This window comes from Lissotriton helveticus, chromosome 11 (genome assembly GCF_964261635.1).
Source record: "Lissotriton helveticus chromosome 11, aLisHel1.1, whole genome shotgun sequence".
In the NCBI taxonomy this organism is placed as follows: domain Eukaryota; kingdom Metazoa; phylum Chordata; class Amphibia; order Caudata; family Salamandridae; genus Lissotriton; species Lissotriton helveticus.
The window spans coordinates 317544938-317566837 of record NC_136072.1 but is presented as its reverse complement, the minus strand read 5'-3'; the positions used below and the strand labels follow the sequence as shown (position 1 = coordinate 317566837).

Sequence of the window (21900 nt, the reverse complement as noted above, 5' to 3'; positions counted from 1 at the left end):
TCTGCTGCGCTGTCTAGCATTGTCTGGGCCCACTCCCCGTTCTTGAGTTGTGTCCTCAAGATCCTCGGCATGTCTGATCTTTACACTTGCTACCTACTTCTTGGTGAATTGAGTTTTCTTATTTTTTGGAACGTGCTGTTCGTCTTTGGACTTCACGCGTTCTTCCTTTTGTTCTGATCGTCCTCTTCTTTCGGATTTCTGCGAGGAAGTCTGAAAGGTACGAGAGGAACGTGTATCAATATCTTGATATCTATCAGGTTTTCTCAAATTATCCCTATTTCCGAGGTTATACCTCTTTTCAGAGGGCTCCTGTTGCGGAGACCTTCCTCTGGACTGAGAACGCTTCTCTTTAGGAAGTGTCTGTTTGGTGTTTTCTCACTTCTTTTAGGGGTAGTGAGATTATTTTTAATAAAAACTTTTTCAGGATTTTCAGTTGGTTGGGGTTTTACTGGTTTCCCACCCAAACTATCTCTACCTAGTTCTTCATAGGATTTTTCAATAATTCTTGAAAGTTCATATGGTTGCTCTGTTATATCAGTTTCTTTTAGTTTTTGGCGGATTGCCACAGATCCTGCTTCACCTTTGATGTTAGCTAATAGTATAGCCGAGACCTGTTTGAAATCTTTTAGTAACTTCATACCAAGATTTAAGGCAGGTTCTGGTCCGTATTCATTTTGAATCTGTCTTAGGACGTCTGGTATTACCGCCATAGACGGAACACCATGTGTTTTTGTATAGAATGAAGCAAAGACTGTACCCCAAGTGTCACAGTCCTCCACGTGTGGTGCGATCCCCATTGGTAAACAGATTGTTAGAATTCTGTGTTTTTCATGAGGTGTACTATCAGGAAATACTGCCTCTATTTGAGTAATTTTTTGAGCTAACCAGAATGGAATTTGTTCCCTTTTTGTGGGCAATTTACCAATGACTGATTGTATAGTCTGTGGTGTAATTTTGTTTGTGTTCCCCTGGTGAGGGGTGTGCTGTGGAATTCTTACAGCAGGTTGGACTGTTAAAGTCTGCATTACATATTGTCTATGTATTTTAATTAGCTGTTTTAGCTGAGCTAACAGTTCTGGACCTGTCTTTGTTCAATTTCAAGATGTGGTGTATAGCTGGCTAGTACCGGCCATGTTGCTCCTGGTCTACCTAGTGGACCGAGCCTGGTAATGTGATTTTGATGTTGTAGGGCGCCTTTAAACCAAGCTGATGCTCTTGGTAAGTTTGTGGAATTTCAACGTCCTCGAAAGGAACGTATTTCACTGGAGGTTCCTCTACTTTGTAGTAGTGGAACTCGTGTGTTACTGGATTTGCTGCAGGAAACAGAATCCATGAATAGAATACCTCTGTCTGCCGATATTCATGTGACTCTGTTACAAAGATTACTTTACCACCTCTCGATGATACTCCATTGCCAAGTCTTTGCAATGTGGGGTGCCACAGGGGTCGGCATTGAGTCCGACCCTGTTCAACATCTACGTGGCCCCCCTTGCAAGACTTGTAAGATCTCAGGGGATGGAGGTAGTGTCGTATGCGGACGACACGCAGATTATGGTATCCCTGACCCACTCTGTCAGTGAAACTGCTTCTAACTTTAGGGCCTGCATGCAACTTGTTGCAGAGTGGATGGTTTCCAACTCCCTAAAGTTGAACGGGGACAAGACAGAGGTCCTGGTCTTTGGCAAGGACCAGGACATATGGTCAGATGACTGGTGGCCCCCTTCTTTAGGCAGCTGCCCTATACCTACTAAATCTGCTAGAAACCTAGGTGTCATCTTTGACACCCAGCTCTCCATGGAGCTACAGGTGAATAGAACGGTGGCGACCTGTTGGGGCGTCATCAAGACCCTGAAAAGGATTGTGCACTATCTGTCCCCACAGGCGCGGAAACAGGTGGTGATTGCCCTTGTTGGCTCAAGGCTCGATTACTGTAACTCAGTGTACGCCGGGGCCAACAAGGGCTTGCTCCAGCGTCTACAGGTCATACAGAACGCTGCAGCGCGGTTTGCTCTCGCTTTGCCCTGGTTGTCATCTATGACCTTAGCGAGGAAGAACCTTCACTGGCTCCCCATTCCGTCAAGGATCACCTTCAAACTTCTTTGCCTCACTTATAAGGCTCTAACTGCAGGCTCGGCTGATGCCCTTGGTTCATTACTTATCAGATATGTTCCGAGCAGATGTTTACGATCCAGCGAGCAACACCAACTGGTAATCCCCAGAGCCAAGAAGGCCAGATGGGGGTCCAAAGCTTTTTCCATACTGGCACCTCTGATGTGGAACTCACTCCCCCTTGAAATCAAACGACTTCCCTCCCTTGATCTCTTTAGGAAGTCTGTGAAAACTTGGCTCTTTATTAAGGCATACCAGTAGGCTCTGTTTCTGTCTGTTAACAGCTTTATATTTTGGTGTAGGCGCCTTGACGCCCACTGGGCATAGCTGCGCGTTACAAATAAAATTTCATTCATTCATTCATTCATTTTCTATACGTTTTATAGTGATTGTTTTCCTTATATTTACCTGGATGAGTATAGCATCCGGGTCATTCTGGTGGAGACCTGTGTCGTCTAAAACTGCCTGAGCTGCTACTGCAGCTCTCTCCCTTTCGTCGTCACTCTCTGACATTTTGTTGACCGAAAGTTTGCAGAGCAAGTTTCAAGGAAACAAAGATTCGGTGCACAGTATTTTGGAACACTGTATCCTTCAACGTTGAACAAACCAAAAACAAATACATAGGATCTTCATCCTACTCAGTTATGGCGGATATTATATCCTTTAACCCACTCCAGACGTCTATTGGAGTATTTTACGGGAAAAAGGGGTCTGTGTGAAAAGCACGACTGAGTTACTCTATTATCTAGCGTTAAATTATCGCCTTACCAAATGTTGGGCGCCATGTAGTGTAGTTCCTATATTCCCAATAGGCTCTGCGCATTGGAATAATATATCCTATAGATTTGACGTAGGACTTATGTCGACCAGGTCTCTATTGAATATACTAGACTTAATTGTGTGTGCCAGCTAGCTCAGAGGTCACTCGAAACTTTCTCTAATGAACAAGAAGGGATTAATTTCTTACAACCGCATAAATATGACAACTTTGTTTCCCAAGAATAAGAAATGTATCTCTAGAGTCGCGGAAACAATAGATAGTTATTTCACTCAGTCATTCGTGCATGCTTCGTTTCACCAGAGGTGCAGAGAAAATAGAGAGACAGGCGTTTTCAATAAAAAGTATTTATTGAACAGTCTTCTGTCTCATGCAGGAGCACTGAACTGCTACAATCGTAATACTGGTTGCAAATTATAATATGTACAGTACGAAGAGTATTATAAAATAATACTGTAAAAGCATGATATGGTTTCTAAGCCATAAAATATATAAAGTAAATACATTAATAAAGAAAGACTAAAAAGTACTCACCTGGTGCTTCTAAAATACGCATACCCCGGTGTACCTAACCTAGGTCTAGTAAAAGGGAAGAAGTAAGTGAGGTGTAGCTTAGTTTCAGCATTCTTTGCCAAGAATCTATCCAAGAATTTTCTACGGGTCTAATCAGCTCCGTACCTTGGTTTTAAAATGAAGGAGGTCTGGTATCTCTCTCTCAGGACTGGATTTCCCAACAACCCGCAAGGGTAGCTTGGAAACACTGGAGCTGGATTTCTCGGCAAGAGAAAAGACAGCGTTTCTCTCCGTGCGTCTGCTGGAGGGTCGGCTTCCTTCGGCACTTGCTTCGGCGAGCTGTGTCGTGTAGGTAGATAGTCGAACTGCTCCAAACCACCATGTGTTTGCCTGGGCAAGTATGGGCATATTTATACCTTGAAGGTGCCTAGTTTGACGTAAGGTTGGACATAATAACGTCATCAAAGACTCAGTTCTTTGAAAACTCCAAGAGTTCTTGGATAAATCAATATTCAAGCAAGGGGAAGTCCCTGACTGCTGAAGGCGGGTTTTTCCAAGAAATCGTTGTGTATTTTCGGAACTAGTGGAAGTAGCCATGCCGTATTTGGACTGCATAGGCTAAGTCTAAATATGGTTATGATTTCCATGCCTATATAAGGATAGGGTGATTTATACCTATATATGGGCATGAATCGGGAAAATTACACTAGGGTCCTAAATTCATATATAACAGTCTGACACTTAACCCATTAAGAAGCTGCTTTAAGAGAGGAACTATTTTGGTCTGAGGGTCTTAAAAAACTTAGACTTGAAGCTTCCTGGTCCTGTGGATATTACCGGTTGTATGCCCTTGGTCGTTAGGAGCACTTCCTCCTTGGACATCAGAGCTTTGAGGGACTCTGCTTCTTTTTTGTGGAGCATGATCAAGGTGACAGAGTCTAAGTAGCATTGTCTGGCAACACTAGCTAAGGGGTCTGCTGTGTACAGAGATTGGTAGACGGTTTAGAAACATTTCCGCTTTTCTGATTCCATTGAATGGGAAGTCCATCCCTTATCGTGATAAGTGCATTTTTTAGTCTGCAAATATGTTGCCTTCTTTGTCGCCCCCTCATGGAATCTCAGCCTACTCATGCTATTATATAATTCACTATATCCGCTTCGAAGTTTTAATTTGTACCCATAGGGCTGTGACCTAATGCATATCGTTTTGTATAAGCTGACTTTATGCTGCCTCTCTATCACATGTAACTTCTGTGTGGGGCTATTTAACTGAGCTACCCTCCTACTTTATAGACGAGAAGCTTCCGGAATGAATGCACCCCCACTACTGCTATCATTGCATCTCAAAACACCCTCCTCTCCATCACTCCAGTGTTGATTGATATTAAATATTGTCATTGTGTTGCTTGATGGGAAACAGCCTTTACAAAGTGATTTTTACATTGCAGTGTGTTTCCCACGCATTTATTACCATGCAAGTTTTTACCACATTCACTTTACCACCCATGCCTTTACAACACATTTTAGGTAAGTATGGGGGCCAGGGAAATAGATATATAGATAGATTAAAAAAAATATATATTAAACTTACCTTACTAATACTTACTTTAGTTAGACTAGCAATGCATGGTAAAAGCTTGCGAGGTAAAAGCATGTGCGTGCAAAAAGTGTGGGGTACAAAATGCACTGTAAAGGCATGCAATGTTTTTACCTGCGTTGTTCCATCATACAATCTTGCTTGATAGCATCTGCCATCTCTCAAATATGCACCATTCAGTTTCCTCCATCCTTGGACCACGCTTCTGTCAGTCAGACCATTTAAAAATGCCCTGTACCAGGCCATGGTCAGAAAAGGACCCTGGCCCACATCATCTAACATTCCCAATAGTCTCTGTCCACCAATTTGTCCATCCTGACGTACGTGGGATGTGCTGCAGAGTACTATGAGTATTAGACTCAAAGATTCTGGTTGTTAATAATGCTGGTGTTGTAGACCACCACTTCAGGCAAAATAGCTATGGAGAAATCCTGTATAAATTTATTAGTAACTATGATCTTGAAATTTTGGATTTCGCCAAAGATGCTAACGGGATGATTATCCCTACTTTTAAAAACTGGAGGACAAGCTCGGTGATAGATCATGTTATTGTGTCATCGAGTATTACCCCTTTTTGTGAAACCCCCAGGATCGAAGTTACATCTTTGAGTGATCATAACTATATTGTTCTAGACTGTACACTATGGAGTAAGAGCCCTGTTGCTGTGGGCCATATAATCACCATCATCGAACCCCACAGACCCAATGGCATTAGAGTTAAATGGGTTGGTGACAGAGCAGACGAATTAATAGGTCACATCATTTCCGATTGTTTAACTGACATCACCCTAATTCTTGAAAATAATACTGGGTCCGAATGTGTTTTAACTGCTTTTAACAACATTAATTTATCAATCAAGGATAGGTTTACCAGACCAATTAAAGACAAAAGTAGCCATGGACAAGGTTGGTTTGACCATACTTGCACCAGGCTACTAACAGAGCTAAAGAAAGCCTTGGCCATAAAACCTAGGAACACTACTCTAATAATTGAACAAAGAGCAGAATATCAATTTGCATTAAAACAAAAGGAAAAGAGAGTTACAACAGGAAGCATGGGAATCACTAAACCTAGCTGCAGAGATTCACAATAATACTTTATTCTGGGCTACGCTTAATTCCCCCTTCCTTAGAGACGATAATACCCCTGTACTGAGTTCTAATGTCTCTAGTGAACGTTGGGTAACTAATTTTTCCAATATATTTGGCTCAGATTGTGGTCCAGCTACCACACGATGTAATTGGCCCATACTACCTTTAAATTTTACTGTGGACGAGGTCGAGATAGGAATTCGTGCAAGCAAGGGGGGGAAGGCCAAGAGGGGGGGAAGGCCCAAGGACCCGACGGGGTCCCAGTAGACGTTTATAAGGCAGTCCCGGAGATCTGGAGCCCCCTCCTTGCAAATGTATTTAATACAGCTGTTTGCACTGAAGCACCAACCTCATGGGGGGAATCAATTATTATCCCTATTTTTAAAAAAGGCAATCGGTCTGAAGCAAAGAATTATCGCCCAATTTCCCTTTTGGACTCCTGTAAAGGTTATGAGCAGAGTCATGTTAGCTAGGCTTGAGGAGTGGGTTGAAGATAAGGTAATTTTGTCCGAAAGTCAGTTTGGTTTTAGGAAAGGTAGGGGCACTTTGGACCAATGTCTGAATCTTGATCTCATAATTGGGAAATATGTAGAAGCTAAAGGCGGTGCTTTATATTTATGTTTTGCTGATTTAAGCAGCGCCTTTGATATGGTTGATCACGGGATTTTATGGCCTATTTTGCTGCGGATGGGCGTCCCTGAGGGTATTATTTTCTTCCTTGCCAGGTTGTACCAAAATCTCCAAACCTGTGTGCGTTTTGGAACCAAGGGAGAATGTAGCCGAAATTTGACGTACGACGCGGCATAAGACAAGGCTGTGTTTTAGCTCCACTATTGTTTATTTTATTTATCAATGAAATTAATGGAATTTTAAAAGGTGTTCAAGCAGACGCTCCCAGGCTAAATGGCGCTTCACTGCCGGTGTTATTATATGCTGATGACGCCGTGCTTCTTTCTAGGACCCCGCTGGGTCTGCAAAGATTGATGGATAGATTTTCTCTGTTCATTAGGGACAGGAAACTACTCATCAATAAGGACAAGTGGGGCTAAAAATAAGAAATCTACTGCTTTTTTCATTGATGGTAATAAGGTGCAATCAGTCGATACCTTCTGCTATCTTGGAATAACCTTTTCCCATGATAGAAAGTGGTCCAATGAATTTAATAATGTCAGTAATAAAATGGCGAAAAGTGCCCATGGTATTTTTAAATTTGCGGCAAAAATTGGGGACAGACGAACAAGAGATATGATGCAAATTTATCAAACGAGATGCGCTAGTATCGCATTATATGGGGCGGCTATTTGGGGTCATAGTAGTGCTCATAAATTGCAGCTTGAGGAAAATTCCTTTTTAAAGAAACTCTTATGTCTGCCCTCATCAGCCGCCACTGCATTGATCCATCGGGAACTAGACATTAACTATTTGAATGATCTTTTAGCCTTAAGACCACTAATGCTATGGCGCTCTATCTGGCTCCAGGAGGAAAAGACTTTAAACAGATCTATAATTGCAGATTGTCTCTCATTGGACATGTATAGGAAAATCCCGTGGATAAGATATGTTATAGATTGTTATTCACAAATATTTAATCTTGATGTTCTGGCCGACCCTAAGGCTGCACTGGCTATACCGAAATCAGATGTGAAAGCAATCTTTTTGGACAATATGGCAAAGAAGAGGGCTTTCTCGTGTCAGTCCATGACAACTGTTTCCTTCTGCAGTAAATACTCTCTCACTGAAGGTTTTCCGCCGTATCTTGTGCTGGTAACGAGGCCTTCGCACAAGTTTGTCTTAACCAGGCTCAGGTTCGGAATTGTTCATGAGCTAGTGTCTCTGCCTATCATTAAGCAACACCCTAAAGGACCATGTCAGTGTGATGGTACATCAAAACAGAGCACTCTGCACTTTCTACTTATATGTAAACTGTACCTGAATTACCGAATTTTGTACCTTAAGCCTTTATTTGTTAAATACGGGATACGCACAGTGGATGAGGCAATGAGTCTTATTTTTAACATGACATCTGCTGATATTTGTTTTTATACTGCCATGTTTTTAATCAAATCCATCAGTGTACGTAAAAGCATGATATTTTAGTATATTGGTCTGTATTGTATTGAAACATCTCACCTAATTTTTAACGACTTCTGTATATGATATTTTTATATGTGCTTTTATGGTCAATTCTTTTGCACCGACTAAAGCTTCATGAACTGAACTGACTCAAAGACGGTGTCTGTGTTGCTAGGTATCAACCAAGTCTAACTCTTCCGACCATTGTTTACCTTCCAAACATATTGCTACTATACCAATTGTCTTTGTTGTGATTTGTCCTGTTTCTGGTTCATCACTAAATTGAAGTTTCCACCTATTAGTGCCCAAAAGGCAAAGTTGACTAGTTTCTTGTTTGCGTGACATATGCACACCTCTTAGCTTTCACTGCGTGCATATCGGTAGCCAGAGATAAGGGACTGCCCCTCCAAGTTCCATTGGCCACCAACCAACAGCTCTCCCTATGCTTTCTTACTCCAGTCTCAACAAACAGACCCGAGGAGCAGAATTCCTAATCCACCACTTTTCTCAAGCCAGAGATTGAAGTATTCCTTGTGGAATGACATGTTCTGAGCCCTTTCTGGTCTGCACATTGAAGATGTGTCTCTGGCAAAGCAAAACTATGTCTGCATGCAGGACACTTCCTGGAGGATAATTAAAAGATTGGACAGGTAGGTAAGGCCCATAACATCATATGTGGTGACCTTAACTTTGGGTCTGTGTCTCTCCCCCAACCAAATACCCAACCCCAAAAAGTAACTTTCATATATATCAAAAAGTTCATGTAATTGTCTGATTAATGGTATGTTGGCTAATTGAGCATAGGCCTTGTGTGGACTCTACAAGAATGTGGGAGAAAGAGGAACAACAACGTGTATAGTACCAAGGTAGGGTAAATAGTTTGCTTCCAGCCCAACCAATCTCCTGAGCTTGTAGCTCAGGCCTCCTTCTTCCAGATCACAGGAAAGCAGACGCTTCAACAGGCTAAGGATGTCTCGTCTTCTGTGGAAGGATGACATTGCTTATGTTCTGACCTAAACTGCTATAAAATGTCTGAGTCCCAGATAACTTGGCGGAGGTGCTTTAACACCTTTTTGAGGGTGATCTAAATGCTTTTTTTTACCAGGCATCCCATTTTTGGCTGGACAGAGAGTGGTGCTCCATTTGTCCATTGCCTACAGCACCATTTGGTCTGGGGGGATTACAAGGAAGTACAAAACCTGTATCTGGGCCACTCATTTGTGGTTCTCTGGTGTCTCCACTCTGCTCTCCAGTTACATTAGTGCTTGGGATGCCTGTCCTTGAATGGCCAACTGTGTTTGCAGGTTAGCTTTCACCCAATCCTCCAGCTTCCCACCTGCTGAACTAAGTATCTCATCTCCTTGTCTGTGTCCTGGCATTTTCATTTCAATACTCCCCAAACAGGACTCCAAAGCCAATTCACCTTTTCCCAGTGTCTAGTTTCTGTAGTATTTTGTCTAGGGCAGACACTACTTCTTAAAAATCATCCACCTGTCTCATGATGCCATCTTCATCCTCCTTCTTTTTCCGAGATGCAGGAAAAAACAATATTTTTGCTTTTTAAGACTTCTCACTGGCATTGTTCTGCTCACCACCTTCAAAATGCGGTTCAGGCCCAGTTGGGTCTGTTCTCTCCATCTCACCCCACCTCCACCAAGCAGCCGGGCTATGCTCTTGATCGGGCACTATTGCCACAAGTGTGCTCATCCAACTAGCAGCTCCCAGGCCATCCCATCAGCACTATCTTGCTGCAACACCAGGCCCCAAGGGAACATTTTTCCTCTTACTGTAACCTCAGTTATGTATTAGCTGCCTCTGAAACACCACCAGCTACAGCTCAACAGTGACCCCGCTCTCAGGCCTCAACGCAGCCTAGTTCTAGTGACTAAGAGACAACAGCAGGCCATAGAGATTAACAAAAGACCATCACTCTTGCCTCTAGACTCCTATTAATGTTTTTTTTATTTTTAGATATTAGAATTAATATTCTATAATCCTCACTTAAATGTTGCCTGCTGGCCTGTGTAGGGTACATTCCTTGTTCTCAGTACCGGTTTTCCTGTGACACCTGAAGTAGTTAGACCGATGTTGGTTATAACTGTTTTTCCAGGAAACAGGGCACATCTACATGTCTCTCGCATCCTTCGCCTCCTTCTCTACTTTTTCCCAAATTCTATGTCTACTCCTTGCAGGTAGACACTTGAAACCAAGATTTCTTTCCATTACATCTGGCCAGTGCCATTGGCTTCTGTCCTCATCATATTTTTTGAAAAAAACCTATCACTTCCTTCCACTTTCAACTCTCCATTAATTCCAGAGATCCCGCCTCCTCCTTTGCTCTCACCTTTGAATCTTTAGTCTCTACATCAAATTCTGTCCTCTACTTCATCATATATTTTCAATCCTTATCTGCAGTAATTCCATTGTCTCCCATCTACTCGCTTTTCCGTGACACCAGCCTCCTTCCGTGGCCCAACCTTCAAAGGGCTTCGGGGATGTTAACCTTTAAAAATAGCAAGAATCAGCAAATATTAAGATTTAGTTTTAGAAAGGGGCTTTGTTCGGTTGTCATTAGCAGCACTACTGTTCATGCTCAGCAGCACTTGCTAACTCTGATCTTGCTTGCTAGTGATCTGTTTGAACAGTTTTTATTCTTTCAGGATGTTTTATCAAAGTTGACAGAGCTTTTCTAAAACTCCAGGTTTATAAAAACCATTGAGCTTTATAAATAAACTGGACTACATTTGAATTCTGCAGAGTAGGAAATGGGAGGTGGGGAATCTTAGCTTTGGTTTGCAGAATCAGCAGCCATAGAAGGTGTCAGTGGTAGTTTATCTGCAAAGGGTCAGGGTATTCTCTTTCAGCAAACATAAGGTAGCAGTGTCAGCAAGACTCTTTCCTCTACAACTCTCTGAGTTGAAAGCACATCCCCAAAAGTCACCTGTGGTTTATGTTTCTGAGTTGAAAGCACATCCCCAAAAGTCACTTGTGGTTTATGTTTCTGAGTTGAAAGCACATCCCTAACAGTCACCTGTGGTTTATGTTTCTGAGTTGAAAGCACATCCCCAAAAGTCACCTGTGGTTTATGTTTCTGAGTTGAAAGCACATCCCCAAAAGTCACCTGTGGTTTATGTTTCTGAGTTGAAAGCACATCCCCAAAAGTCACCAGTGGTTTATAGATGTGTGCACAATTTACAAGGGAAAGCCTGTTCAATACACAGCAGACTTTAGCGAGACTCTGTCTGCGAATCAAAAGTGGAGGTATAGTTAGCTATGGCTCTTGCAGTTAAAAAATAGGAAATTACTTGCAACATCTGTCAAAGAGCATTGAATGTGCTGCGAAAGAGTTGTTGGCCCTGGCATTGCTACATTTTGCCCAAGTGTCCCATTCTGCTTAATGGTTGAACCAGAATATAATTCAAGACTCCTAGTCACATGTGTCTATCCTCCCAACCTGGCCCTGCCATATAATTTCTCAATAAACAAACTTTGCTTAGAATTTAGAATTGTAAAATTGGTGCCATGCTTCACACGAGTGAGACATGATAGTTTATCTTCAAGGTTTGATTAGACTAGATTGATTAGAAAAAGTAGAAATATAATCGTGCTCCACCAGGGAAAAAAGTGGAAAGATTATTCTGAAAAGGTGCATGGATGGAGGAAAATAAGGGAAAGGAATTTAGTTCAGTTGGCCGTATAATTCAGTTTAAACCCCACTTGAACCAAATTAAACACGGGCTTCAAAGTTGGGTGGAAAGTAAGACCTGTTGATCTCAAGTTCGCTCTGTGATTTTTGACAAAGGCTTGTTTTGAGCACAATACATCGACGCACTATTCTGTAAACGACGCAGGCTGTTCCTTTGAATATATCATTTTTTACTTCGAACCCTGGCATCTATAGTAGACTCCTTGTTATTTTATGCTGCTAATTTTGTTAAAGCCTGCCTAGTATCAAGGCTCCAGTTCGAAAACCATGATCCAGAGTTCAACATGAAGCACATGGTGTGAAGTGGCGGCCTCCCACGTTCAAGCAGCGGGTGACTTATCAGCATAGTGCGGTTTGTTCAGCACTTCACCGCCACTCTTGGCATTGTGTCCTTTCCCAATCATGGTTCTACTGCATCCTTCACATATGCCTGGTTGCCTCCTCTCCCAACATTCGTCTAATGTGTGGCTGAGGTGCCATGCCGTTAATTGGTCATCCTGGGACGGCTGGTTGCTGTTGGACTGTCGGAGGGTGAAGGGATCATCCACACTGTCTGTGTATTTGGATGCGACATTGGTGAAGGTCCCACGGTGTTCAGATTTTGCCTGCACATTGATGTGTTACGTGTGCTTCCTGTTGTGCTGATTGTGTGATGTGTCACCAAGGGGCACAGGTGGGACATGTGTGCAGTGGATTGCCCCCTACACGTGCGTGCATCTGGCAATGGTGTATGGTCCTTGCTTGGTCTCCAGCCGTTCCTGCGCATTGTGTTGGCCGTAAGGGGACTGGGGTGCCAGAATGATGGTGGTGTCCAGAATAGGCGTGGGTGTCTTGAATGTGGCTGGCTGTGAGACTCCTCCGACTCTGGCAGTGTTGGTTGGGGTGTGGGAGGGGCCAACAGGTGCAGGACAGGGGTGGGATGTTGGTTGTCCATTGTGTTGGTGCCGTAGGCCTGTTAGGCGATGATTGCCAGGATGGGTAGGATGGTTGTAGTGGACAGTGACATTGTCAGATGTTGGGCCTGTGAGGCAGGTGCATTTCCTGGGGGGCCACTATCTTTGCCTGCGCTGCCTCTGTGGTGGTCCGGGGGGGTGGGGGTGTGTGCCGGGTGGGTGTTGTGGTCCTCTTGGGTGTCCGTGCTGCATGATGAGTGGCTCCATGGCATCTGTTGCCCTTCTGATGATGCCCTGGGCAGGGCTCCCTATTGTGGTGCAGGCTACCGTCCGACTTTACACCAGGTCAGAGCAGGTGTATAATTCCTGCTGCTAACGCGCCTTATCACGTGTTTTGTTCTTATCGCTGATCTGTCTGATCGTTGTGAATGTTGAGGTGTGGTGTTGTTGCGTCTTTTGCCACGGGAACGCCTATTCTGCATCTCATTAGCGACAGTTGCGGTGGTCCTCTGTGGTGATGTTTTTTGCGGCTGCTATCGCGGGAAAAGTGGTGCTGTGGGCTGTTAGCACCTGCTTGTGAATGGTGGGGTAAATTTATCACGACTTTGGCTGCGTAAATGTGCCGTTAATTCGGCGATAGCTCCTTGTGAATATGCCCCTTAGTTCCCGAGTAGCTTATTCCTCTTTCCCACTCTCTGTTCGGGTCTGCGCGTTTTTGCGTGCACAGTCGCTCACGCAGGTTTCTCGACATCTGCATTATATTACTAAATATTCACTAGCGTCACTCTGGGCAAGTGTGTGGTTCCTCCGCTCTGTTAATAATCGTGTGTCTATTGGTCTCTTTCGTAATATGCATGGCCGCTGCGCGCCACTGAATGGCTGCAATTAATGAGGGTGTTGGCGTTTCTTTTTATTGTTGAAGCAGCTTTTAATTCCCATTTTAACGGTACCCTCGACAATCGCCTTGCATAGGAGTATGCTCACTTGCTTTTATTGATCATTGTGTTTCCCTTCCCTGATCACTCAGTGCTTCAGATTACTACTGTTTTAAGAGCCAATGCCCCAATAAAAGTTCATCCAATTTTTTTAAAGCCAGGTGCACATGCTTAGAGTTCTCCCAGCTTCGTTACCCCCTTATTTCATGGATACATCTGTTTCTTTTATTTGACCTTCGCAAGTGCACATGAAAACAAATCTATGAAACTTGATCTACGTTGATTATCTCATAACTGATGCTTTGTGATTCCTTGGGACAGCTGTGTGACTGCATAATGTATTTTATTCATTTAATTAGCCTCTGCTGTGTGACATTTTCTTACGATTCAGAACACGAAGGCTATGGAGGAGGTATTTAGGTGATTACTGAGAAACGAACAATTAATCTGTCATTGGTAGCAGGTATTGCCGAGTCTAGCAGATCACTTTTGTGTCATTGTGGTCTGGATTAATGCTTGTATAAATGGCAATCTAAAAAAGTAAACGTGCATTACGTTAAAAACTGGCATCCTTAAGAGGTAGATAGGAAAATAAATAGAGCTGGGGCATAGTCAGACAGTGGTGGTCAGACAGACCCGGGCATATCTCATGCTGTTGGCTTTTTGGTATATCATTCCTCCTCCTAAGAAGCGGTCCCCTTGCAATACACGAGGGGGTATTTTATGTCTGAAAATGACACCACATCACACATTTGCTCACATTCAATTGTTCTTGTTATTTTCTTCATGCAAGACATATTGGTTCATTTTACAGTACACCAATGAATTTATGGGTGTGCAAAGGGCCGTTCCTCTTATACTTTCCATTAGAAGAATGACCTTTTGGCGTCTCTATCAACCTCATGGATCCACTAGACCACCTGCAAGATTCAGCACACTCTGTAGGAACCCTGCTTCTGCCAGGAGGCCACTGCTAAAATACAATTCAACACACCTGTCAGCTGTAGCATAGCCTAGGTCCCAATAAGAGCTGAACATGCAAATTAATTCATTAGCTTTGCCAATGCTTGTTTGTAAATTTTGCCACTTATCGTCCATAATGTCTACCACCCTTTGTAAATGTTATCGACCTAAGCTATTATTGATCTGAGTATCCTAATCGTATTGCTATATACAGTGTAGCTTGTGCATGATTTGAGCTTGTGAAAGGTCTGTGGGGGGAGGATTACTGAGAATATAATACTCCTGGAGCTGTTTTGGGAGCTTAAGTCTTTACGTTACTTTGTCCTGTACCCTTTTTCCAGGTTACTTATTACCGATGTCAGTGGCTAAACAAAACCGATTTAGCAATGAGCATTAGAGTATTTCTTCATTCAATCCCACTTATCACTAGTAGGGTTTAATAAGTGTCATTTTGCAGGTGAAGACGCTTGGTGGAGAGACCAGTAAGCGGAGTCAAGAGGTGTCGGAGCTTCAGGCCAGAGTCCTCCAAGATGAACAGAAAGAGCAGCAGAGCCGCAGGGAAGCTCAAGACCTAAAGCAGAGAATCCTGGAGACAGAGGCTGGACGAGAAGCAGTTCGCAAAGAGGTAAACAGTGAGTCACAGCCTACAAAATACTGTTGCCCCCAACATGACATGTTTTACTTTGAGGCTTACATTCTCGAAACCGATGAGAATCTCGACATTTCTTTTGCCTCTGCCCCAGACTTGAGGAGGCCTCTCAGATGCTTCCCATTCCCATCACCCCCTACACTCTGTATAGCGGTAAGAGGTGTATCTCATCTCAGTACCCATTCTTGGTTAGTATAATACGAAGTTGTTGGACACGAAGTCCAGTTGGGAGTCCTTCCCCCTTTGTGCTCACTCCAGGGAGAGATCGCGCTGTAGGCCATATTCTGCACCATTTGGCCTATCCAGATCAAATTCCACAGCCAGAGACCATGCACACTGAGTTTCCCAGGCCATCCCTGACTCTGTGGCAGGTAGAGGTCTTCGAGGCAGCAATTCTGCAGATATTCTGGAAGATTTCGGGCCCTCTTCTTGCACCTTCTAGCCATACAGATCCACCGGGTCACCAATGAGACTGCCGTAGGTGAGACCCTCCCTGGTCCTATCTTACCCTATTAGGCCTTTGCCTGGCCCAACCCCAGGCACCACGTCGTTTTTCCACTCCTTCGCTGAAGGCCACGTGAGTTCTGATTGGGCCAGTGCCAGCCATGTCTTCAGAGACACCATTCCTGTATCCATCCCCCAACACTGATCTTGGGTCTGTGTTTAGCTAGTTCTCAGCCAGTGTCTCGCTATGAGATTTCTAAGGCCCAGCCAGTGGTATTAGAGGACTCTTCAGCCATGTGTCTGTCTCAGCGCCAGTATCCTCAGTGACACATAACCTTATCGGCTCAGACCCAGATGTTCAGGAACTTCAAAATGCTCCACATGGCAGGGATGATGAAAAGGGGGCTGACAATTTGCTGCCCCCTTACTGTACCAATGAAGGACTATATCCAAACCTCCAAAATGCAAATGGTCTTGATGCCTCTCCAAATACTGAACTCCCTATTGGGGCCCTCTGCTAAGGAAAGTGTCTCCTTGCTGTATTAGCAGGCACACCAGCAAAGGTGTTGGAACTGTAGCTGTCAAATGTGGAAATTAAGGCTCATCTTCTTACTGAAATTATGGAAATTAGTCCTTCATCTTCAGAGCCTTTGCCGCCCTTCAGTGAAGCCCTGACAGACTCTCTGACTGTGGCATGTGCAATGCACTCTTCGCTCTGTTCTGCCAGTAAGGCGCTCTATTGCTATAGTAGTACAGGCTGGCTTGGGATGACCCTGCCTTTTTGACTCCCCAGCCATGACCGAAGAGTCATGTAGTGCAGGCTTTGGCACAGCAACGAAAACCCGAATCCCTTTCTTACTGCTCGCCTAATAGAGAGTCTGAACGCAGTGATGCACTTAGCAAGATGGTATTCTCCTCCTCGAATTTGGCTTTATGATCTTTGAATGCATTCTGCCTGCTGGGCAGATACACCCATGCCCTGCGGGACATGGTAAGTGAGATCGTGCCCACCCTCCCTGAGGAGTTTACATTCCAGACGATCCAAAACAAACAGAATACTACAATGTACATCTTGCTGTCTGGACTGGACTTCACTGACTGTGTTTCCTGTTCTGTGGGATCTAATGTGGTTATTCATTGCCATGGCTGAATGTATGCCACAGGTTTCTCCAGGAACCTGCAGGAATCCATCATGAACGTGCCTTTTAATCACTCCAGGGTGTTTGGAGACAAGGTAAATGCAGCTTAGGAGCAGTTCAAAGATATATGTGTTAAAGTTCATTCATTTAGCTTGCTAGTTCTGGCCTACCACTTTTGCTAATACATGAAATTCAGGGGTTGCTCTTGGGGTCTAGTTTACTGCTAGAGACAGCCACCTCAGCAGTTAGCCCAGCGCTTTTGAGGCTTCATGGGCATGGTGTACCAGAACATGGTCAAACATTAGCATTGCCAGTCTCTTTTTCCCATGCCATTGCTGCCACCAATATGCCCCCACTCTTGCCAGAAAGGTTAGGTTGTTGAAGACCCATGTGGCAATTGAAAGGATGCCCAAGAAGAAGAGAGGCAGTGAGTGTTATTGTTGTTTTTTTTCTAGTGCCTAAAATGATGGTATACTCAGGCAGATTTTGTATCTAAAATTCTTGAACACTTTCTTTCAAAAGCTAGCTTTGGCCCTGGATATCTCTACTCTAGACCAGGCGGGTGAATGTTGTCCTTGGACTTGTTGGACTTGTAGGCCCCTTCATATTTTCATGTTCTTGTTCTGCAATCCCATAAGTGTTTTCTCTCATCCACTGTGGGAAAGGAACACTTTCAGCTCACCATTCCACCCTCTGTCCATAACTCAGCTCACCAGGTGCAAACATGGGTGATGGAGGTGATCATGGCACAACTTCAGAATTCCTGTTTTCCCATACCTGGAGGACTGGCTGTGGAAAGTCGGCTTATCCCTGTCATTCGCAGACCACCAGTGAATGACAATCTTGTTCCTGCCCTTTATGGGGTTCGCCATCAATTAGCTCACATCTCACTTCCAGTTGGTGCAGAAGACTCCCATTACGGGTACAGTTCTGGCACACTGGCATTCAAAGCCTTTTCACCCCTGTGGAGAATCCAGGGCCTTCAGGGCATGATCCTAGGTGTTTGCCTGAGTAGTTTTGAGGCTTTTTGGTGCTGGCCATGTTTATCCTATGGGTGCCTCATGCCCTTTGGCACATGCAGCCTCTACTGGGAAATCTTTCTTAAATGGACTCAACCCTGGCGGGGGGGGGGAGGTATCTCATGGAAAATATCCTTATATCAGCCGCTGCAGCCTAGGACCTTCAATGGTGAATGAGGGATGCCGATTTGACATGCAGTAGGTCATTCTCCCTATCCCATCTAGAGCTCGCAGTGGTGGTGAATGCATCAACTGTGGGCTGCATGGCCACCAGTACAAGGTGGAGAACAGTGGCCAGAGGCACCACACCATTCTTCTGGAGCTGCATTCCATGAGCCGATTGTCACAGATTTACTGCCCTCCATTAGTGGCAGTCTGTGTTGATTTGACGGACAACATGACCACCATATGGTACTCCAATAAGAAGGGCAGCTGTCTTGAACTTCAAGGGATTTCTCTAATGCCCAATAATAATGCTGGATCCTTGAACTCCTAGGCAGATGAGCTCATCAGACACCATATAGCTATTAGCTTCATCAGCACCCGGAATTAGTTCGTCATTTTCAACTAGTAGAGTTTTCCTCAGGAAGATCTTTTTGCTGCTGTTGAGAATGCTAATTTTAACAAGAATTTTGCACTCCCCGGTGAGCACGTTCTACCTTCTATGGGATTCTGTTCTTCTCTGCGGGTTTCAGCCTCTGCTCCTACTTTAATAAGTTCTGAAGAAGGGTAGGTAGAACTGGGCTTAGCCAATTTTAATAGCTGTGGACCTGGGTTAGAGGATCTGTTATTCCGACCTGCTGAATTTGAGCATCTAGACCCCCACACCACTCTTCCAAAAAAGGGCAAAGTTTACAGCCAAACCTTCCCAACGTACACCTCCAAGCATGGAGATTGAGAGGAACCTGCTGAATACATTCAATCTACGTGAGAACGTAGTGCACATCATCTTGATGGCTTGCTGTAGGCCATGAAGTCCATCTTTTCCTGACAATCGTCAAAGTTTGTGGTCTGGTACAACGATCATCGGGTCAATCCATTGCAGATTAAACTTTCTGATATAACTTAGTTTTTCCTATCTTTGGCCCACCAATGCTTTGCCGTAGGCACTGTAAAAGGTTGATTTTTTACCCTTTCTGCCTGTGTGCCTAATTAGCCCTCCCTCTTTTAAGCCACCAGTAGGAATGCATATTTTTAGAGTCCTAAATAATTTTCCACTTGTTATGTTACTGTTATTCTTTATATCGCACATGACTAATCCAAAGAGGGGTATCTCAGTCCAAGGGCCAACAACAATTAGGCAGCAGTCACAAATAATCCTCTAACATAGTTCTGTTTTAAGTAGCTTCCTGAATTTAAAAGGATCAGAGCACTGATGTATATGAACAGGGGGTAGAGGCCAGATAAGAGAAGGATCTGCCCCCAGACCGGGACTTTGTTCCAAGGAACAGTCAACAGCAATTTATCATGTAATCTTAGGACTTTTCCTGGACTGTAAAGAGGAAGCTTCGAAGATAGATAACAAGACCCCTTTCCAAGAGCGCTTTGTGAGTGATACAACAGATTTTGAAAATTATCCTTTTACGAACAGAAAACCAATGTAGAGAGTGAAAAAGGGGGACAGATGACGACCTCACAGGAATGTTGCAAATGAGGCAGGCTGCAGTATTTTGCACCACCTATAATTTATTTAACAGAGACTCATTTATAGCGGCAAGTAAAGCATGACTGTTGTCCAGTTGACTCACAACTAAGGCCTGGACTAAGGTTTTCCATGTAGAAAGCTGAAAAAGAGGAAAAGCCCGCCTCAGCCAGACTAACACATGAAAGCACAACCCTGCGATATGGTGAACTTGTATTTTCAAGTACATCCCTAGGTTTTTGACACGTATTTTTGCTTGGGAGCTTGACCACGTTCAGATGGCCACCAGTTGGGAGCCCATATAAAGGGATGTAGTAGTGGGCTTCTGCAAGGCCTACCAGTGCTAGGGGTTCTCCCTTCTCTGCACAGAGTCCTCAGACTAATAGGAAGAAGTTGGCACAGAAGCTGGAATAGAAAATATAAAGTTTATTAAACCTCATGAGGTGGAACTACATTCACACAGCACCCTTCGGTAATGTATGAAGTAGCACACTGAATTGAAGGAGCTTGGTCCTTTTATACCCACACAGGGGCTCAAATGAAGGCGGTACAAGTACAAAAATGCTGGTTTTAGGTACATATACGGTCATACAGAAAATGCACAGTCAACAAGTGGGAGGAGCTAACAATTGCTAATTCTGGTGAGCACATCCTGTCAGTTACAGACTTGGGACAGCTGCAAGGACAGCTGCAAGCTCAACTGAGCATGTGCGAAGCAGAAAAGGCTAAATATATCTTGTCTCTAGGCAGATTTCAAGAGCAGTTAACCGGAAGGTAGGACAGAGCACATGGCGAGCACATGGTAGCAGATAGCAAACAAAATGGCTGACAGAAATACAAAATGGATTCCACAAAAAGGACAAGATAGTCTCTAAATACAGGATGGCTTCTGCTAATTCTAACCTAATCGCTGCCACATTACAACAGGGAGTTCTCCCAAATAGCATAATTTCTGTTTTGCTATTATTAAGCTGGAGACAGTTCTCAGTAATTCAGGCAGAGACGGCTCTCAAGCCAGTTCCAAAGCCTTCTTTCACTGTACTTTAGTCACAGTCAAAGGAAAGCAGTAGCTGTGTGTCAGCCGCAGCGGAGTACAGTTCCAACCCATACAATTTTACTATCTTCGCCAGGGGTGCCACATAGATATTAAATAAAGGAGGGCTAAGACAAGAGCCCTGGGGCACCCCTTTGTCAAGTAGTACAGAACGAGATCTGAAAGAGCCTAAGGTAATGGTCTGCGTTCTGTTGATGAGGAAGTCATCAAACCATTGTAAGGGTGAGCCGTAAATTCCACACTCTGGAATACCATGTCAAATGCTGCAGACAAGTCAAGTACTACTAACGTAATGGGGCAATTAGCATCTAAGGAACATCCTATATGGTCAGAAACTGCCAATAAAGATGTCTTAGTTATAAGAAAGGGCCAAAACCCTGATTGTGAGTAATCAAAAACCTGGTTTCCTTCTAAATAATCCATAAATTGCCAGTTTATCAGTCCTACCAACAGCTTCCCCAATACGCTGAGAAGCGAAATAGGACAGTAGTTAGTTAAGTCGTTTAGCGCCAGATGTGGTTTATTTTGGACAGTAATCACCTGTGCCACTTCCCAATCAGAGGGGATTTATTTCCATTTGTTATTGATAAACAGAATGCAGAGAACAGGCACACGTACTTTAGATAGGAAGTCAAATATCTTAAGTAGGCAGATACTCAGAGCAGACCCAAATTCCACTAGTCCAAGGGCCCTCTGGATCGATCCATCTTAAAGATAGTACAATACTCCAGGCTGTGAGTACAGTTGACACTAGAGCTGGGTGTATTTGATTCTTTACTTATCCAATTTGTGAAGTTGGAAATGTTCTCATAGATCATTTTGAATTTTTCCTCCGAATGATTGGCTAAAGAATTACATAGAGCTTGAGATGCCTGAATACATTGTGTATGAGATTGTGGATTAACAAATAAGTTTAAGACTTTAAATAATTCTTTGGCGGAATACCAGTTATAGTGATTTGGTTAGATATAGAACATTTCCTGGCTTTCTTAAGATTACGATGATAATGGGTCAGGGCAGTCCTATACAATTCCTTGGAACCTAGGTCCTATGTATTCCCCCTCCGTCTTTCCAACTTTTTACACAAGGCCTTTTCAGCTCACTGTTCAGAAGTGAACCAGGGGGCTTGAGCTCCATGTTGTTTTTTTGCGCAAGATTTGAAGGGCGCTAACTTGTCGAGTGCCAGAGCTAGTGAGTTATGGTATTCTGATAACCCTTCTTCTATATCCACCACATTATACAAAGTAGGGGGGCTGTAGTTTTCATTAAAAGAAACAGGCAAAATATTTGCCCT

The 21900-nt window shown here is 43.7% G+C and overlaps 1 protein-coding gene across 1 annotated transcript in view; it reads left to right on the top strand.

The window, feature by feature from the left end:
* Positions 1–21900, top strand: part of CROCC2 (ciliary rootlet coiled-coil, rootletin family member 2) — a 1301560-nt gene that overhangs the window by 1002773 nt on the left and 276887 nt on the right. The window contains exon 26 of the mRNA XM_078665477.1: positions 15117–15284. Coding sequence (XP_078521603.1) covers positions 15117–15284 — 168 coding nt within the window. The remainder of the gene's footprint in view (positions 1–15116; positions 15285–21900) is intronic.